General features: G+C 40.8%; 1 protein-coding gene across 1 annotated transcript; it reads right to left on the minus strand.

Moving 5' to 3' along the window:
- Positions 1-963: 963 nt before the first annotated feature.
- On the minus strand, positions 964-6,827 carry LOC147629794 (uncharacterized). The gene is made up of 4 exons (XM_086810993.1): positions 6,433-6,827; positions 3,745-3,910; positions 3,103-3,353; positions 964-1,174 (listed from the first exon to the last, which is right to left on the minus strand). Exons 1-4 carry the CDS (start codon positions 6,825-6,827, stop codon positions 964-966), a joined length of 1,023 nt encoding a protein of 340 aa, XP_086667119.1.
- Between the last annotated feature and the right edge of the window lie 9,834 nt (positions 6,828-16,661).

Here is a 16,661-nt window from a genome sequence, read left to right on the forward strand (position 1 = left end):
ACCTAGTCTACTGCCACTCCTGTTTATTGCTATTACGTAGAATGTGCCACCTAGTCTATGGCCGCTCCTATCTATTGATATTGCATAGAGTCTGCCACCTAGTTGTCTGGGAAATATCTAGACGAGCAAGGCAAAGAGGAAAAAACCTGACAACCCCTTAGATATCCAACAAAGAATAGAGCTACACTCCCCCAACACCCCAAAGGAGAAGGCACTAGTAGATAGGAGAGTGTGCTTTGGATCTTTCTGACAAATACGGCATTGCAATGATGGAGTGTTGATGATGTATGCACACACAAATGTTAAACAAGCTTTGTGCTAAATGACAAAAGAGCAGAATGGCACCACGACACAACCAAGCGAAGCAAAATGTAGTGTGAAATATGCTTTGTTTATTGAATTTCACGTGCACGGTGCTTGATTTACAAGACGAATTATGTAGCTCTTTATGATGAGAAAAAGAGAGAGAAGAAATCTTATCTAGCAACTTCTTGCTTGATGTTGACGAAGCTTTTGCGCTTGCCGCGATGATGCCCTCCACGAGAAACAATGCCCTCACAGCCCTCAAGGATTGAATTTTACAGTGCTTTCAATTTTTGAATACAAACAACTCACGAAGCTTGCTAACACGTGACTATGTGAGTGTGTGAGTGCGAAGCTATGCTATTGTTTGCCGCCGAGAATTGCACCCATTTATTTGTTACAAAAATCTTCTCTTCTTCCGCTTCCTTCTTCACATGCAAGGAAAAGAGATAATGTGATTATGCTTTTTCTTTTTCTTTTTTTCTTTTTTTTAACCACTTTTTGCCCTTAGCCAAGTGAAAGTGGCGATCAGCTTCTTTTTAATGATACTCTTTTTTTCAAGAAAAGCTTAGAAAAATGTATAATATGATGGTTATTTTCCTGTGTTGAAGCCGTTTCCCAGCGATGCAGTTCGTTTCCCTGTGGTGAAACCGGGATGAATCACTTCTCCTTCACAATCTCGCTTCTGGACGCCAGGATGAGCACGTCTCTTTCTCTTTTTACGTGTGTTGAAGGAGCGTGCGAGTTCGCCTCCTTCTCTTTCACGATCTCTGCACGACGGGTTGCAGTGGCGACTTCGTCTCCTTCACCTTCACAATTTCGGTGCGACAGCTGGCAGCGGCGGTTAGCAAAGCTTTGTATCACCTCTTTTCTTGCTCACAACACAAAGGCCGGCAACCAAAAATGGCTACGCTCCCTCTCTCTTCAAGCGATCGCGTGGGCTAGCGCTTGGTGATGCTTCGCTTCAGACTTGCATGGCGGCACTTAGTTTCCAATGCTGCTCGTCAATTTTTCCAACAAGCTAAGGTTTAAAGCCTTTAAAAAAACACATAATATCGAGTAACTCATCTATGTTCATCTCCATGATTTCTTCAATATAGGTTCACATCATCTTGCAGCATGTGGGTGGATCTATGTGGTCGAACGCGTTCTGGTTGAGTATCAAGTGTAGAATCAATATCTATTCTGATATCTCTACCAGCAATCAAGGATGCAATATGTTTGTATGGATTGTCTTCTCCTCTGGATGAATGCTAGAACTCGCCATATGAATGTAGGCTAGTTTGAATATATGCTTGTGTGCCAAAACCAAGTAAGGGTACGAGGTGAAGGAAGGACGGAAAAAAATGCAAGCCACGCATATGCTCATGCATCAAAACATAGTGGAAGGGCGAAAAAAAATACAACAGTGGCGTCCTGCGGGGGAATCTCTGGTTAGACTAGTGCCTTCTCCATTGGGCTATAGGATCATGAGCAAATGGATAGGATCTATAGTGAGAAAGGTAACATCTGACAAGTGAATCAATCGATGGGTCATGGATAGAATGAGAGAAGCAAAAGTGGAAGGATGAGATGACTTGAAAACTCTTAGAGGACTACCCAACTCCTCAACTCCCAAACACTTAAGGTCTTGCACTATTTCCCAAGGATCAATGTCAAAGGAAGGGGTGTCTACCAAGGCACGATCGAAATTTTGGGTAAAGGAACCAGAAAGGGCCATCAAAGCTAAGGAATCTGCAACACGATTTTCATGACGAGGCAAAAAGTTCAAGGAAGAAGAGGTGAAATGGGTGAAGAGGTCATGGGCTAAAAGACTATAGTAGTGCATCAAAGGCTAGAGGGTGCGGGCTTGGCCATGAAACTGGTGGACCACGAGTTGTGAATCTCCATAGATATGAACATGAGATGCTCCCAAAAGAAGTAGTGCTCTCAAACCAATCAAAAGTGCTTGATATTCAGCAATGTTGTTGCTCAAATGATCTCCCAAAAGAACTCCCAAAAGAATAGCATTCCCTTCAGGTGGATATATGACAATGCCGCAACTACCAAGTTTGTCCTTGCCCCTACATGCTCCATCAAAGTATAGACTCCAAAAAGATGTGGAAGATTCAACATCATTTGCAACTCATAACGGAAAAGTCAATGCAATCACATCCAATAGGGCTTAATTTTATCAAAATTGGTTTTGGTAGAGAACCATGTCCCATCCATTTCTGCAAGCTGGACTTTATTGCGAGGATAAACCTCAACAATGCGATAAGGACCCGACCAACCATAAATGGCTCAACTTCCCAAGGAAAAGCTCATGATGTGCATCATAGAGAAGAACCAATTGCCCTTTCTATCACATTGCTTGGTTTGACATTTCTTAGCAACCTCTTGATATAGATAGGCTCTCAATCTCCACTCATCTAGATGCTCCAAAGTGCCCAATCTCTCTTGCAAACTCTCCTCCAAAGGTGGTGTGTGCTCATGCAAAAACCTCAAACTCACCAACTCATGCTCAATAGGTAACACACATTCTTGCCCATAAACTAAAGAGAAAGGAGTGAACCCCGTGGCTTCCTTGAAAGTAGTGTTATAGGCCCAAACAGCTGCTGGCAACTTCTCATCCCAATCCCTTTTATTATGAGTGTCCACAATTTTTCTAAGGATAGTGACCAAAGTTTTGTTTGTGCTCTCAACTTGCCATTAGTAGAAGGTTTGTAGGGGGTGGTTTTATCATGATGGATATTGAAATAAGAAGTGAGTTCCTCAATGACATCATTAAGAAAATGGGTCCCCCTATTAGAAACTAACTCAGCAGGTGCCCCAAAACGACAAATGATATGCTCAGTAAAAAATGTAGCAGTAGTGCGTGCATCATCTTTCCTCACAGCTCTAGCCTCACTCCACTTAGTTAAGTAATCCGTAGCAACAATGATATAAGATTTCCCATGCTTGGAAGTAGGTGTAATAGGGCCCACATAGTCAATCCCCCACTTCTCGAAAGGAAGGGCAGCTAGAATAGGATTATTAGGGTGTAAACGATTCTCAAGGCGGGTGGCTCTCTGGCAAACATCACATCTTTTACACCACTCAAATGAATCTTTAAAAATAGATGGCCACCAATACCCAGCCCTCAAAATTTTCAATGCAGTGAGTTTCCCAGCGAAATGACCTCCACATGCACTATTATGACACTCTTTCAAAATGTGTGGAATTTCCTCTCGTGCAACACATCGGCGATAAATGCCCTCAAACCCCTTGTGGTACAAAGACCTATCAATGATAGGGAATTTTTGAGCATGCGTAACTAATCTCTTCTTCGCGGGCTCATGTCTCAGAAGGAAACTCAAGTGTGGACAAATAATGAGCAATTTGGTCATACCACTCATGTGCATACTCAATGTGAAACAACTCAGGTGCAGGTGCAATAGGCTCATCTTTGCATGGGATTACATCAGCTAAGCAATCCACTAACTTTTGCAATGCAGGAGGTTTAGATTTAAGCTCATAGTCAAAGGCCTGTAACTCAACAATCCATCGTATAATATGCTCAGGGGGCTCTAACTTATTCAATAAAAGGTGCAATGAATCTTTCGAGACATAGATGATGGTGTGCTGGGTAGCCATATATGTGCGAAACTTCCTAGCACTCTGAGCAATAGCTAGACAAGCTCTCTCAACCCATGTGTAGCGCGTTTCAGGATCTTTAAGCTTGCGGCTATAATATGCAATGGGGTGCATTTTTTAATCATAAAGTTGTGCAATGCAAGCGGATATTACCAAATGAGAACAAGAAGAAAATAAATGATAAGGCTTGGAAGCATCAGGTGGTTAGAGGATAGGGGTGGTAGTGAATGCATTTTTAAGAGAAGAGACAGAATTTCGTTGAGGTTCCCCCCAAATGAACTTTTACTCAACTCACAAAAGTGTATTCAGTGGTAAAATAAGATGTGCCATATCTTTAATGAAGCGGCTATAGTGTTTAGCGGCTTCAAGAAAACCACTTAGACGCACGGTAGTCGATGGCGAAAATGCAAGGATAGCCTCGACTTTTTGGGGATCCATAGAAATGCCATGCTTGCTAATGAGGTGACCCAACAAAATGCCATAAGTGACCCCAAACACACATTCAAAGCTATTGATTTTTCACGGCATTTGTGAAAGACGTACCTAAGGGCTGCAACAAGTTTATCATGCATGGTCCCAATCCCCAAATCATCCATGAAGATCTTTAAGAAATCAGTCAAATCATCATGAAAGGGCTCATGCTTATAGCGCTCATATGAAGCACCCGCATTGCAAAGCCCAAACGGCATGACATGATATGCATATATGCCAAATATAGTGGTAAAAGTGGTTTTGAGCTTATCGTGTTATCGACAAGAAAAATCAAACCAGCTTCTAAAAACTTTTTAATTTTCGCCCTCTCTATAATGCTCAGGCAATCTGCACTGACGTTGGCGCACAGGTGTAGTGTCGGGTTTAAGAGGAATGTGGTGCACAACAAGCTCGGGTGGAAAACCTCTCAACTCGGTGTAATCCCATGCAAAGATGTAAAGATGTCGTGATACTCCCGACATAAAGCAATAATCTCCTCCCTCAACGGTGGATATAAAGAAGTTCCCAAAAGCACACCTTTCTCATCCCCTTTTATAGGAACTCTCACCACAGTATCCTCCTCTTTGGCCAAAGGTGGAGTCTCCTCATCATCATCAAGGATAATCTCAACAGAATCAGGGTAAATACAATAGGAACTCGGTGTACATGAAGAAGTAGAACTCCGGTCATCATCCCCATCACTCTCAACATCAGTACTCACAATAGAAGACGGGTAAGCAGGAAGAACCGCTCAGGAAGATCCTCTACCAAGAAGCAACCGCCCTCTAGGGATGTCAATAACACAATCAGTCTTCCATACCCAAGGTCGCCCTAAAAGAAGCTGGTATTGGCCAAGTCCTGGACTAAGCCGCAAAACATAACAATCAATCTCCATCATATGCCCAGCGACAGTGACTGGCAAACCCTGGATGAAACCCTTAGCTCTCACTGGTCGATGATCACCCATACACAAACTAGCAGCAGGAACTCCATTGAAAGATAACCCCAGCTTGGAAAAGGTAGAATAACTCAAAACATTGACGCTTGATCCTCCATCAACAATAGCATGTGGAATCACTAGCTGGTGGATCATGCACTCCACTCGAGGACACTCACCCTCAGCAAGAAGGGAATCCACTTTCTGAACAACATGAAGATTAGGACGTACTCCCTAGGAAGAATTCCCTAGGAGGAACTCAAAGCTCTGCAGTACCTCCTCAAAAGGGCTCGGCTCTAGAAGGAGAAGTGAGAAGGTATTGTGGAAGGGACGGTGAGCTCTACTCGATTAAGAGCAGAAACAAGGTCAAAAGAAAGAATGGGGGAAATAACTTACTTGGAGTAGGGCGTGGACGAGTGTGGTGAGGTCGAGGTAAAGGGTCGACAATAGGAACAGCGACATGGGTGGGTGGGTGTGTAGCAACAATAGGTTCGGGGTCTCCCTCCTCATCAACAACCTTCCCTTTCCCCTTGCGGGTGATGGCTCACACGAGTGATGAATCTAACTCAATCATATTAATCGAAGGGTTCTTAGTGGTGGTAGGTGGTGCTCTAGACAAAGCAACTGCTGGAGAACTAGGAGACCCCCTCTGAAGAAGTGTCCAACTAGGGCCGGGGGGTTTCTCAGCACCAATACGATGATTAATGGGGCCGGGGGGTGGCAAAGTGGTGCTCCTATTCATCAAATGGTGCATCTTAATGTAACACATATCCTCTGTGTGCCCCCTACCCAAACATTTCTCATAAGTGCAAACAACAGTGGGGCAATCTTTGGAAAGATGGCCGGATACATGACAAGCTCGACATACTATGTTGGTGGGATTAGGCTCAGGGCGACGTGCAGACAACAAGTTTTGTTGGCGCTTTAGAAAATTCACATCAAGAGTCACATCCTTCACATTTTCATTAAGTTGGTTCATGTAATTTGTCATCATGTTTTTCAAATCCCCAATACTAGACGCGGTGCTTTCATACCCATCCCTCCCTTTGTGATGTGGTGGTGGTGGAGTGATAGAAGTAGAATCAGGGTAAGTCACATACGGTGATGGAGCATGAGGGGCAGGAACATGATTTTGTGAAGAGGTTAGGAGAGCCACGATGCTAGAAGAAGGTGGAGGTGCTAAAGGTAAAAGAGGTGGTGAGGTCACTTGAAGGTGAGGTGGTACAACGGGTGGAAATTGGAATGGTTGAGTTGGTTGAAGTTGAGGCACATACGATGAGGCTGGCCAAGGTTGTTGTGGGGAGGGCAAAATGGGAGTATGTGGTGCTAGCCATGGATAATATGAGGGAGATGGAGTCGTGGCTTGTTGTGGCTCGTAAACACATCGATAAGAGCTCTCCACATTAATGGCAAAAGTGATGGCCGTATTCAAGTCATTTGGGACTTGAGATCTAACCAAAATTTGGATGCTAGGGTGTATGCCTCGTAGAAACGAGTCCATGATGGTGAGCGGGTCGATGTTAAAAACAAGAGTGTAATGATCAACAAAGTTCCTAAACCTCATGGCCGCTTGTTTCACGGTTTCATGCAGGTGATTTTGTATGAATGAGCGTAATTGCTCAAAAAATGTGAAGAAGTTTGGAGGTTTGCGAAATTCAGCCAAGAATTTTTGCTCAAAATCGGCAAAGTTTGGGATGGAGTTTGGTTGTTGCTTGGCAAACCAATTTTAGGCCTCACCTTTGAGTGTAGTGCTAAAGTAATTCATCACATGCCCTTCCTCGAAGATGTGTGAGGTCAAACAAGCAATTTTGAAATTGTTTAGATGAGCGGTGGGATCCTCCAACGGCGTCCCATAGAATGTGGGAAATGGGATGAGGGGTGCATCGGAACGGGCCAAATTTGGTGGCAAAACCAAAGGTGATTGAATGGCGAATGGAGGAGGAAGTGGTGGTTCAGCCATAATTGGAATTGGTATAGAAATTACGATTCCAGGTGAACTCCCCCCCGATGATGGAGAAGGAGGTGAACTTTGTAATAATGGAAAAGTGCTAGTGGGGCTAGAGTGAAGTAGGTGTTGCTTGGCTTTCTCCCTTTTATGGTATCTCTTAGCTTAGTCACTCTCTCTCAAGCTATCTTGCCAATCTTTGGCACTTTGCATAAGTCCCCTTTCCAAATAGGTTCGTGTCGCGGAACCAAGACCAAGTCAAGGTCCCATCGGGCGTGCCACTGTCTGGGAAATATCTGGACGAGCAAGGCAAAGAGGACAAAACCCGACAACCCCCCCAGATATCCAACAAAGAATGGAGCTACACTCCCCCAACACCCCAAAGGACTAGTAGATAGGAATGTGTGCTTTGGATCTTTCTGACAAATACAGCATTGCAAACAATGATGGAGTGTTGATGATGTATGCACACACAAATGTTAAACAAGCTTTGTGCTAAATGACAAAAGAGCGGAACGGCACCACGACACAACCAAGCGAAGCAAAATGTAGTGTGAAATATGCTTTGTTTATTGAATTTCACGTGCAGCACGGTGCTTGATTTACAAGACGAATTATGTAGCTCTTTATGATGAGAAAAAGAGAGAGAAGAAATCTTATTTAGCAACTTCTTGCTTGATGTTGACGAAGCTTTTGCGCTTGCCGCGGACGATGATACCCTCCACGAGAAACAATGCCCTCACGGCCCTCAAGGATTGAATTTTACAATGCTTTCAATTTTTGAATACAAACAACTCACGAGGCTTGCTAACCCGTGACTATGTGAGTGTGTGAGTGCGAAGCTATGCTATTGTTTGCCACCGAGAATCGCACCCATTTCTTTGTTACAAAAATCTTCTCTTCTTTCGCTTCCTTCTTCACATGCAAGGAAAAGAGACAATGTGATTATGCTTTTTCTTTTTTCTCTCTCTCTCTTTTTACCCCTTTTTCCCCTTAGCCAAGTGAAAGTGGCGATCAGCTTCTTTTTGATGATACTCTTTTTTTAAAGAAAAGCTTAGAAAAATGTATAATATGATGGTTATTTCCCTGTGTTGAAGCCGTTTCCCAGCGATGCAGATTGTTTCCCTGCGATGAAACCGGGATGAATCACTTCTCCTTTACAATCTCTCTTCTGGACGCCAGGATGAGTACGTCTCTTTCTCTTTTTACGTGTGTTGAAGGAGCGTGCGAGTTAGCCTCCTTCTCTTTCACGATCTCTGTGCGACGGGTTGCAGTGGCGACTTTGTCTCCTTCACCTTCACAGTTTCGGTGCGACAGCTGGCAGCGACGGTTAGCAAAGCTTTGTATCACCTCTTTTCTTGATCACAACACAAAGGCCGGCAACCGAAAATGGCTGCGCTCCCTCTCTCTTCAAGCGATCGCGTGGGCTGGCGCTTGGCGATGCTTCGCTTCAGGCTTGCATGGCGGCGCTTCGTTTCCAACACTGCTCATCAATTTTTCCAACAAGCTAAGGTTTAAAGCCTTTAAAAACACATAATATCGATTAACTCATCTATGTTCATCTCCATGATTTCTTCAATGTAGGTACACATCATCTTGCAGCATGTGGGTGGATCTATGTGGTCGAACCCATTACGGTTGAGTATCAAGTGTAGAATCAATATCTATTCTGATATCTCTACCAGTAATCAAGGATGCAATACATTTGTATGGAAATTCTCCCCACTATCAAACATGCTATTGACAAATCCTTCGCTTGTGGTGGGAAACTTGATGTTTGCATTGTGTGCACGGGCACATTGTCTTCTCCTCCGAGTGAATGCTAGAACTCGCCATATGAATGTAGGCTAGTTTGAATATATGCTTGTGTGCCAAAACCAAGTGAGGGTACGAGGTGAAGGTAGGGCAAAAAAATGCAAGCCACGCATATGCTCATGCATCAAAACATAGTGGAAGGGCAAGAAAAAATGCAACACTAGTCTCTGAGATCAAGCACATCAGTATCAACATTAACTTTAGTTAATGTCGAATAGCCTCAATGGGCTATGTTGGCTTCATGCAGACCTAAGCAATTAAAATCAGAATGCGGAATCATCTGACGAAATCTGAACACGAAATCAATAAAATTCAAATACGGAGTTAGCTTTCAGAGAATAAGCTACCTGCTAGTATTGGAGTCAGCCCTGCTAATGTTGTCACACCTGCAGTAATGCTTTGCTTTTGCCTCACCACCGTCTTTGCCCTAACGCTTTTGAAGGCTGTAATGCTATGCTACTGTTGTTGCTTCTATAAAAATTAAGTGTTTTAAGACACTACCCCTGTGCTTGAAAGCCAAGCGGTAAGACCACTGGCCTTCATCATCATGACAACACTTCAAAGGGATAAATTCAATGGCACAAGATTTCACACATAGTAGCTTAAGATAAAATTCACTTTAATGAAAAAGGGCTTATGGTCAATTGCAAATGGTAAAGAAAAGAATCCTTTCACTAGAGAACGAGAGGGAGCATGGTTGCTAAAGGACAAAAAAGCCATGGCTATTATAGCTTTAGAAATCAACGATAGCTATATACATCATATAGTTGATGCCAAGGATTCTACTGATGCATCGAATACTTAATAAAATATTTGGGACCAAAACGTACGAACTCTAAGATATGGTTAAAAATTAAATATTTCGAGTTAAGAATGAAGCATGTAGATATTTTTCCTACACACCTCAACAAAATGAAAATTTTGATGGCACAATTAGCGACCGACGACAGTTGAAGCTCCCGTGGAAGAAGAAGATGCTATTGCACTACTTCTCAAGAGCATGCCCAATGAGGAATATGGTCACCTTGTTTAAACCTTGAAAAATCTTCCAAAATCTACCTTGGAAGCCATTAGAGTTGCCTTATTTGAAGAATTCAAGAAAAAGTAAGAGAACCATAATCTTGAAGAAGTAGAGTACCCATCACAACAACGGCGCGGTGGAAAAAACACTAGTTGCACTCATTGTGGTAAAACCGGTCATGTAATGAAAGATTGCAGGCACAAAAATAAGCCCAAGCTGTAATGCAAATATTGTGGAAAACTAGGACACTTAGAAGATAGGTGACTTATCAAAGCCAAAGCTAATGAAGCCAACATTGTCTTTGGGTTGAAGGCTCACCTTAGAGTGTCTCCAAGATGGAGGTAAATTTTGTTGATGTAGAATGGGCCCTTTAAGGCTTGGCCACTTTGCTCTTATTTATTTATTAGCCATGATTGACCAATGGGGGGGGTTGGTGGAAGATGGTTCACCAATGGCTATACCCACACTCATCAAAGAAATTTTATTTAGTGCATTAGGAAGCTTGACATTAATGATGAGATATTGGTTGTATTTGACACATTTATTGTATTTGAAACATTTGATATGTTTAAGTTCATTTTGGGTGAGTAAACATGAAAGAATCTACTTGAGGATCTCATGGAACTCAAGTGGGCATGTGGAGGAGATACTTTAGGATAGAATGTAGGAGAGAATAGTTGACCAACCATGTGGCGTAGTCACATCATTTCTTATGTACTTATGCTTGTAATCTTGGCCTATTTAAGAGGCTTCTCTCATGAATGGAAACTGACGAGTTTATGCTATTATCTTTCTCTTTATCAACCATGTCATTGAGTTCATCATTACCACTAATCTCTCCTTTGCTTAATTACTAATCATGTTGCTTATAATTATTACGATCCACCTTAAGTACCTCTAATCTCTCCACAACACCATGTAAATATTACAAAGGCATGTGTCACTATTGCAATGTGCCTATTTTTCCTTTTTGCAACACCATTATGTTACGAAGTGTATGTGCATGTGAACTGACTCTTGATTCCTAGATTTCCCAAGAAATCACCGAACTCATTGGAGAAATACCCCCCCCCACCATGTGATCTCAGGTACTTTATTTATATGCCTTTTTCCTTTCAGATAGAGAAGGCTTTAAACCTCTAAAAGTGAGCAAACACCTTACTTTTTTCTTCATGAGAAATAAATCCACACTTTCCTAGTGTGATCAATGAGTGTAACGTAATACGTGTAACCTACAATGGTTGTAGTCTTGGTCGATCCCTCATAGCTTCGAATGTATAACATCCAATGAGAAATAAATCCACACTTTCCGAGTGTGATCAAGCAGAGAAGGATTTAAACCTCTAAAAGTGAGCAAAAACCTTACTTTTTTTCTTTATTGAGAAATAAATCCACACTTTCCTAGTGTGATCAATGAATGTAACATAATACATGTAACCTACAATGGTTGTAGTCTTGGTCAATCCTCCATATCTCCGAATGATTAACATTCAATGGGCTTACATTAATATGATTTTCACGCAAGAAAGCATGTTTGGCATGCTTACCAAGCTGGCATGTGTATACTATCAACCTTAAACTCTAGCAAACCTGTAACATCCAATGGGCTTACATTGACATGATTTTCATGCGAGAAAGTATGTTTGGCATGCTTACCAAGATGGCATGTGTATACCATCAACCTTAAACTTTGGCAAACCTGTAACAATCTTTTGGACCTATATAGACTTTAGTCACTATATATTCGCATGACCGATGTGCTTATTCCTTATGTTAATATCTATAAACAACACCTGTCATGTATGCAAACGTGGCTTCCTTCACTGCAAACGTGGATTCCTTCACTTAGGTATGTTTACATCCAAAGTAAATATCCTACCAATTATTATGTTACCCTTTGTAACCAAGGGGCACTGATTTTTGAAGTCTTCCAAAAAACATCCTTGTGAGGATTAAACCTTACTTGCAAACCCTACTCAACTATCTATGGAATAAAAACCAAGTTCTTTGTAATATTTGAAAAATGTACATTCACCAAGCACTTTAGTTTTTCACCTACATAGACAATAACACCTTACCAACATGCATAATGGGATGTGCAATATCATCACTTGTTTCTACATAACCTAGTTTTTTCATTTTTTACATGTCTCTAAACCACTCACCATGAATGGTCATGTGGTTAGAGACACCAGAACCCACATAGTAAACATCTGTAGATCCTAACACATCTCCTATTATGGAGCTATGCATATGTTGCATCAAAACAATTGCTTGCTTTTATTAGCACCACCCTGTTTATTTAATAATGAATAGTTGCCTTACTTTAGCTTTTCACTTTTAATATTATAAGTAATTGCTCACTTCTATTATCACCACCCTGTTTACTTGATAATGTATAGTTTACTTGCTCTAACTTTTCACTTTTAATATCATTCTTATTTTTATAGTAGTCCTTTGCCATGTGCCCTAGTTTGCCACAATAATAACACTCTATGCTGTTTGTACTACTATAATCTTTTTGCCATACACCTCGCCCCCTCTAGCTCCCCCTACCTCTAGAGTGGCCTCTTTTAGCGGTTTATATATTTGAATCCTATTGTTGTTGCTGCCCAAGATTTTTGTTTCATGAATGGCCTCCACCTTTGCCTCTAGATGATGATATCCCTCTGCCTTCACCCATATCTAAGTAGAAGGCCTGGTCATTTGAAGTTCTAGAGGATGAACCTCTTCTAATATTTATCTCATAGATGAGAAGAACAACGAATTCCTAAAAATTAGGAAAGTTCTCTTAAACTCCAATGGAGGTATGAAATTGGATATACTCCAATGGAGATATGAAATTGGATATACTGTTTGTCAAGACTATTCAAGGTCACAGACACCATATCATTATCATCTACTGGTTATCTAGTAGAAGCAAGGGCATCTATAAGCCCTTTAACCTTCATTAAGAATCATTTATACTCAGCTTTTGTGTGGTCATATTATACATCTCTTCTATTTTAGAAACATCTTCCAAGCTTGGGTGTTTGTGCTACACATCTGCATCAAGGTGTTCTAATCCTCGTTAGGCATTTTGACATCATGTATATGCATAATCATAGAATTTGTGCATCTTGTATATGCATAATCATAGAATTTATGCATCTTGTATATGTCCCAAACCTTCTTAGGCATTTGTGCATCTTGTATGTGTGCGCACAATCATAGAATGTGTCACACTGACATATAACTAATTCAACACCTTTCTGGCTTTTCCATGCCATGCTTTATATGCTTGCACTATTGAGGGGTAAAATTTTCTTCAACAATCTCTGGCTCCTTTTCACCACATGTGATGAACTCCTAATATCCTTTTCCCAAAAGGAACCCATTCATCTTGAACTTCAATGCTTGGAAGTTATTCTTGTCTAGCTTCTTACTCGTAATTTATGATAAACTATCAGACATATTTACTTGTAGAAACTTACTCAATAGTTCTTGCAAAAAAGCTTCTTCATCAGCAAATCTATAACTTTTACAACAATGTTATAAACCTATTATAAGGCTACTGTATATGATCCAATCATATACACATACATTTGCCAACACTTTCAACACTTAGATTCCATACACAAACTGTCAAACTGAAATTTTGCAACTTTTCATAAAATAGAAACTGGGCATATATAATCGAAATTGGCACTTCACAAAGTGCTTGCGGAAAACTTGTTAAGCCAAAACGAAGCCCAAAACATGCCCAAATCACACCGAAAGGAGGATGTCTCAATATAAGATAATGAATTCCTTGTCTTCTTGTAGCTCTCACACATGAGGCAAAAGTTAGACCCAAAAAGAGCCCTCTAAGAATAGCCATGTCATCACTTTACTAGAAGAAAGAGGGCCATGGTAAAACCTTATGAATCTTACATCAAAACCCCCACATGTGATATAGTGTTGGTTCTTGAAAAGTAGATTCTAAATCTACCACCTCCAACAAATTGCCTTAATCGTCGGAATCTACCTTTAAGTGGGAGTAAGGCATAGCTTGAGCATATGACAAATTGCCTTAATCATTGGAATCTACCTTTAAGTGGGTAAGGCATAACTTGAGCATATTAACTCTAAATTTGTCAAAGGTGGTAGATTTAGAATCTACTTTTTAAGGGCTTTCCAATAGTATGTCACATGTGGGGTTCTAACATAAGATGTATAAGGTTCATCATGGCCCCCTGTTTCCTAGCAAAATGATGATGACATGGATCTTCATAATAAAGGACCAGTTTTTAATCCATATTTTTCTTGATGGCTACCAAAGGTGTTTCTCCAAAATCGAAGAGAGAAAGAGATGAAAATACCCTTGCCCATGTACTATTGCCTTACTAACCTTGTTCTTATCTCTTACTTACCTCCTTAGCTCTCACACAAGCTGGAGCTCTAATACCATAAAGAGAATAACGCGGGGCAGAGGAAGAGCTTGAGTTCTTGCTAACATACACACACACAAGAGAGAGACCAAGACACAAGACAGAGAGATGGATGGCTGAATTTTCTTCTATCTTCTTCTCTTCTCTATAATCATTAACGCAAAGAGATAAGAGTACATACTATAAAAAATATTACTCACTTACTATCACACTAGTATGAACCTAACTATTTAAACTGGCGCTATAACTATGCCATAACTCTAGTACTCCACCATAGTGGCTATCATATGCTTGGTGGCATATCAACGATAATCTCACCAACCATGCTAGTGGCATAAGTGCGGATGCTATCACCCAAAAAGATCAATGTCTGTAGCATTAGTTAAGCTTGATATCTCAACAATGAGTCATGAAGTGGATCGTGAGGTGGGAATCATCTAGATCATAAGATGGGAGAAAGCGTGAATGGATCAAAGAGGTGGAGTTACCTGGGTTGTCTAGATCACGAGATGGGTCATGATGAAGAAGTGATTTCTTGAGCCGACCAGGTCATAAAAAGCGATCATCACGTGGTCCAACTAGGTTGGGTCTACTATGAGTAGATGGACCAGGAGATGGTTTTGAGGTGAGGCCGTGAAGACGTAGGACGACATGGTGTATGGTGTAGCCTTGGGATGAAAGACTCAGGCCAAGTCGAGAGGTGGATTGGAGATCAATCAAGTGATAAAGCTATGAGCTATATTGTATAGATAAGGTTCCATATATAGCAACTCGAACAGGTTAAAACAAGAGGCTTTATCTCAAGAGGCACCATTGTTGGAAGACACTGCTTGGTTTTGAACTCACATTGAATGTATGCCATGACTAGTGTTTGCAAGATATAGAGAGAATCAATGCAATTAAACCCTTAGTCGACTACTCTACATGCAAGCTACAAAGGAAGATTATCACTAATAATAGTTATTGATTAAGGAAATGAATCCTAACTTAACTTTAATTGAAGCTATCCGCTAACATCCTCCCTATGACCAATCATTCCTTTCTTTCTCTGTAAAGTTTGATTCAAAGATTACTCTCTCTCTTCCTCAATTTGATGCCAAGGTTTACTCCCTATCTTTCTTAGTTGAAAACCACCATCCCTCTCGGAATCAAAATCCACTAACTCTCTATCTCTCTTCCTCCTTCCTCCTTTCCTTATCCCTTTTTTGTGTGTTTTTAAATGGTTTAATGCACTACCTAATGTAGCAAATTTCCTAAGTCTGATGTAGAACCTAATGCACTACTACCTTAATAAAACTTAAAAAATAATGATTAAAATCCTATTAACACTCAAATCACTACTACCTTGATAAAACTTAAAAACTATTGATTAAAATCCTAGTAACACTCACACACAACAGTTAATGTATAAAATCTCTAGTGACATCATACACACACTAAATACGACAAGAAAAACCATTTCAACAACAACAAATTTAATAAAAAATCCTTTCTAATCCTCCTTTCAACCAAATTAAACCCTGCACTCCAGATCTTTCATCGAATGCAATAATATAAGTAAATCTTAACACCAAGTCTTTCACTGAATGGTAACAAGAAAAACAAGAGTTACACAAGAGTCTAATCAAATGCTAAAGGCAAAGAAACTGCACTCCCTGGAAGAGGCACCAATACAAAGCCCAAATACACCACACTCACTAGCACGCGAGACTAACCAAGTGAAATATACTTATCATTCTCTTGTTCGTGGTGTGGGAAACCCACCATCTTTGGAGAAGAGGCAACCACATTGATGCTAGCTAGTACTTGAGAAGAACCACCTCTTGCAATCATCGCAAGAGTTTTCTATGATGGTAAAGCTTAGGAGAATCAAGAGAGAAGAGACCATGCTAGCCTCTCAAGACACCAATCCTCTCATACATATCCACTCATATATGCAAGGCAAGAAGGCCATTGGATTTCACACTCTCAAACACAAGTAATATCATGCACAAAAAGAGGTAAGAGGGTAAGAGAACTTGGGCATAGCAAGAAAGTTAGATCACACTCTCATTCAACACTCAAGGGATTCTCCCTTTCTTATTATATTAGAGAAATTGACTTATATACAAGAGAGTTGTAAGCTCGGTCATCCACAACTAATAA

This window comes from Cibotium barometz, chromosome 17, assembly GCF_041138505.1.
Source record: "Cibotium barometz isolate CiBa-2024 chromosome 17, ASM4113850v1, whole genome shotgun sequence".
NCBI lineage: Eukaryota > Viridiplantae > Streptophyta > Polypodiopsida > Cyatheales > Cibotiaceae > Cibotium > Cibotium barometz.

What these genes read in the sequence shown, in the direction of transcription:
- LOC147629794 (XM_086810993.1), bottom strand. Translation starts at nt 6,827, where the DNA reads ATGGACTCGTTTCTACGAGGCATACACCCTAGCATCCAAATTTTGGTT. An exon ending in GTTCCTGCCCCTCATGCTCC is followed by an intron (nt 3,911 to 6,432) that starts ATCACCGTATGT and finishes ATATATGGCTAC; the next exon opens with CCAGCACACCATCATCTATG. An exon ending in CGTTTTGGGGCACCTGCTGA is followed by an intron (nt 1,175 to 3,102) that starts GTTAGTTTCTAA and finishes GTTGTGAGCAAG; the next exon opens with AAAAGAGGTGATACAAAGCT.